The sequence below is a fragment of the Eimeria mitis genome, genomic scaffold, assembly GCF_000499745.2.
Source record: "Eimeria mitis Houghton genomic scaffold, Emh_scaff1078, whole genome shotgun sequence".
Lineage (NCBI taxonomy): Eukaryota > Apicomplexa > Conoidasida > Eucoccidiorida > Eimeriidae > Eimeria > Eimeria mitis.
This window is the reverse complement of record NW_013567465.1, coordinates 11431-12358: the sequence shown is the minus strand read 5'-3', so window position 1 is coordinate 12358 and position 928 is coordinate 11431. Positions and strand designations below refer to the sequence as shown.

The window sequence follows — 928 nt, the reverse complement described above, 5'->3', positions numbered from 1 at the left end:
GTAACGACTTCTTCTGCTACTGTGGGGTGTATTGCCACGCAGCGATCTAAATCTGCTTTTGTTGCTCCCTGCAGCAGTCGCAGAAGCGTGTAGAGACAAAGACAAAGACAAGTAGAGAGAAACAAAGAAAGTTGACAGCAGCAGATGCAGAGATATTTGTATGTGCAAGGATATAAGGACAAACACAAACTGAGATAAACACAGAGGCGAGCATATACTACAGCTTGAGCGATGAAGACACCACAAAGAGAAACAGAAACAGAGACAAGCGCTAAGACAACGGGAACAACATAAAGACAAACAGAGACAGGGAAAACAATATAAACGCAAAGACAAACAAAAAGGAGAGCAGAAGAAAACCAAAAAATCAATAAACAAACAATACAAACAACGCGATAAGCAAGCAAACAAGTCGATACAAAAAAAAAAAACAAAAAAATAAAATGAAGATAATAAATAAATTAAAAAAAAAGAAATATATTACCATTTTGATTGCAACTGCAAATCCCTGGAGAACTTCATCGACGGCCATGCCGACCATATGAAGCCCCAAAATTCTCTCTTTATCTGACTGCATGCAGCAGCACAGCAAAAACAAAAAAAAGAAAAATATATATTTTTTTAATTTTATACGAAGACAAATACAGACAAATAAACAGCTCTTTGGTTTTGTTTGTATGATAAATAAACACAAACAAAAACAAAACAACGAAATACACGCAAAAATAATACTGATGAAGATAATCACAAAGATATACACTGAGAGGCAAAGATAGAAAAACAAAAACAAAGAGAAAGACAAACAAAAACAAACTGAAGGTATGCAGACAGTAGAGAAAAGACAGCAACAAAGACACAGATGATATATATATATATATATATATATATATATATATATATATATATATATATATATATATATATATAT

The 928-nt window shown here is 32.5% G+C and overlaps 1 protein-coding gene across 1 annotated transcript in view; it reads right to left on the bottom strand.

Moving 5' to 3' along the window:
- Nucleotides 1–217: 217 nt before the first annotated feature.
- The window catches only part of EMH_0028960 (uncharacterized protein), a gene marked incomplete at both ends in the record, with an annotated part of 2662 nt that continues 1951 nt past the window's right edge, over nt 218–928 (bottom strand). The window contains 2 exons of the mRNA XM_013494221.1: nt 218–271; nt 485–571. Of these exons, the coding sequence (XP_013349675.1) occupies nt 218–271; nt 485–571 (141 nt within the window). The remainder of the gene's footprint in view (nt 272–484; nt 572–928) is intronic.